We start from the raw sequence: 1756 nt of genomic DNA on the forward strand, positions 1-1756 counted from the left end.
ATTAAACCTCGCTCTGCGATGAATGGTGGATTACTCCTCGAAATTCCTAAGAAGGGCGATGGCGAGGTGGGTCTCAAGCTGATGAACAAAATCAGTTCCCTATTCTCCTCAGGCGACGTTAACATTTCTTGTCCTAAAAAGTACAAAGAACTTCTCATAACGAATCTGGACTTAGCTTCTTCCCATCAAGAAATCAATAACACGTTACGCACCATATGTGGAGATAATGAAAGCTTCATATTGGGCCCAGTTCGACCCAATGCGAGGGGAACAGCCACAGTATGGTGCAAATGCGATGAAACTGCAGCATTCAAACTAATATCGAAACAATCTGCGCTGATTGGTTGGTCCACTGCCAGATTCTTACCCCTCGAGAACAGACCCATCCAGTGTTTTAAGTGCTGGAATTTCGGACACGTCCGGAATAACTGCACTTCTGAAATCGACATGATAGACTGGTGTTACAAATGTGGTAACCAAGGGCACCCATCCAGTACGTGCTCCGCATCAGAAGCCGTCTGTAAATTATGTGAGCGGAATAAATTTAAAAATGACCACAAGATGGGAACCGTAAATTGCCAAAGTTTTCAGAACTTTAAAAAAAGTCAAAATAGCGCTCCTACCCGTTCCACCATCCCCTCGTTGAACAAAATCCAGGGTAACCGCATCAGGGTGGAGGAACCTGCAACAACAAAGGGTTAAGCGTTAATTAGTTTCACCTAATTTATTTAATTTATTTAATCTATCTAACTTATTTAACTTATTTATTTATTTATCTGTTTATTTACACTTATTTACATATTTATTTACTTATTTACTTATTTATTTATTTATCAACCTTTTCTTTGTTATCTTATACTTAGTTAATTCCCTCTTTTTATTTTATTCTTATTTATTTCTTGACTTATTATATTTTATTTACCTCACTTTTATTTTATTTTAATTTCCTTTATTTTAAATATATTTTTTACTCTACTCTATTTTATTTATTTTATTTATTTATTTTATTTAATTAGTTGAAATAAATTTTACGCTACTATGATCCATAATTCCACTAAACCTGAGCCTCCCTTACGACTCCGAGATCACAGGATATGCTGACGATACCCTGATTTTGACCTCACATCCTGACCGGAAGAGTTGTCGCCTGATCGCCTCCACCTCCACTCAACATGTCATTGACAGTATTAGATCTTTAGGTCTTAGGGTAGCTGCTCACAAAACTGCAGTTATGTGCAGCACTCCAGCACGAGCTAGAAAAAACGATTCGGTAAACTATATAGTCTTAGATAAATCCAAAGTATTTTTTGTCGATTCATTTAAATATTTAGGAGTGTTCCTCGATGAACGGCTCACTTTTTCCACGCATATTGAAAAAATTATCCCAAAAGCTGCCGGCTTCATTAATAACATTAGCAAAATCTTACCTAATATTAATGGGCCATCAGAATCAACCCGACGCTTATATACACACACCTTTAACTCCATTATTTTATACGGTGCACCGGTGTGGTCACAAGAGGTCCTATCCAGTAAAAACTTATGTAGGAATCTACTGGCTGTCCAAAAGAAAATGGCAAATAGGATTGCATGCTGCTATAAGACGGCTGCCCTATTATCAGTTCTATTGCTTGCAAGATGCATTCCAATCGACATTCAGATCGAATTCACCGCCAAAACCTACCACATGGTTGAAACACTTAAAAAACGAAGGAACTTACGTCGCAATGAAATAACCCGGTTAAAGGCGAATCTT

General features: G+C 37.5%; 1 protein-coding gene across 1 annotated transcript; it reads left to right on the forward strand.

Moving 5' to 3' along the window:
• Positions 1–18: 18 nt before the first annotated feature.
• On the forward strand, positions 19–493 carry LOC108622748 (uncharacterized; the record flags this gene model as incomplete). The annotated part of the gene is made up of 1 exon (XM_018020828.1): positions 19–493. A coding segment is annotated over exon 1 (475 nt), but the record flags the coding sequence as incomplete, so codon positions are not given.
• Between the last annotated feature and the right edge of the window lie 1263 nt (positions 494–1756).

Source organism: Ceratina calcarata, unplaced genomic scaffold (assembly GCF_001652005.2).
Source record: "Ceratina calcarata isolate Rehan_Ccalc_2016 unplaced genomic scaffold, ASM165200v1 scaffold2363, whole genome shotgun sequence".
Lineage (NCBI taxonomy): Eukaryota > Metazoa > Arthropoda > Insecta > Hymenoptera > Apidae > Ceratina > Ceratina calcarata.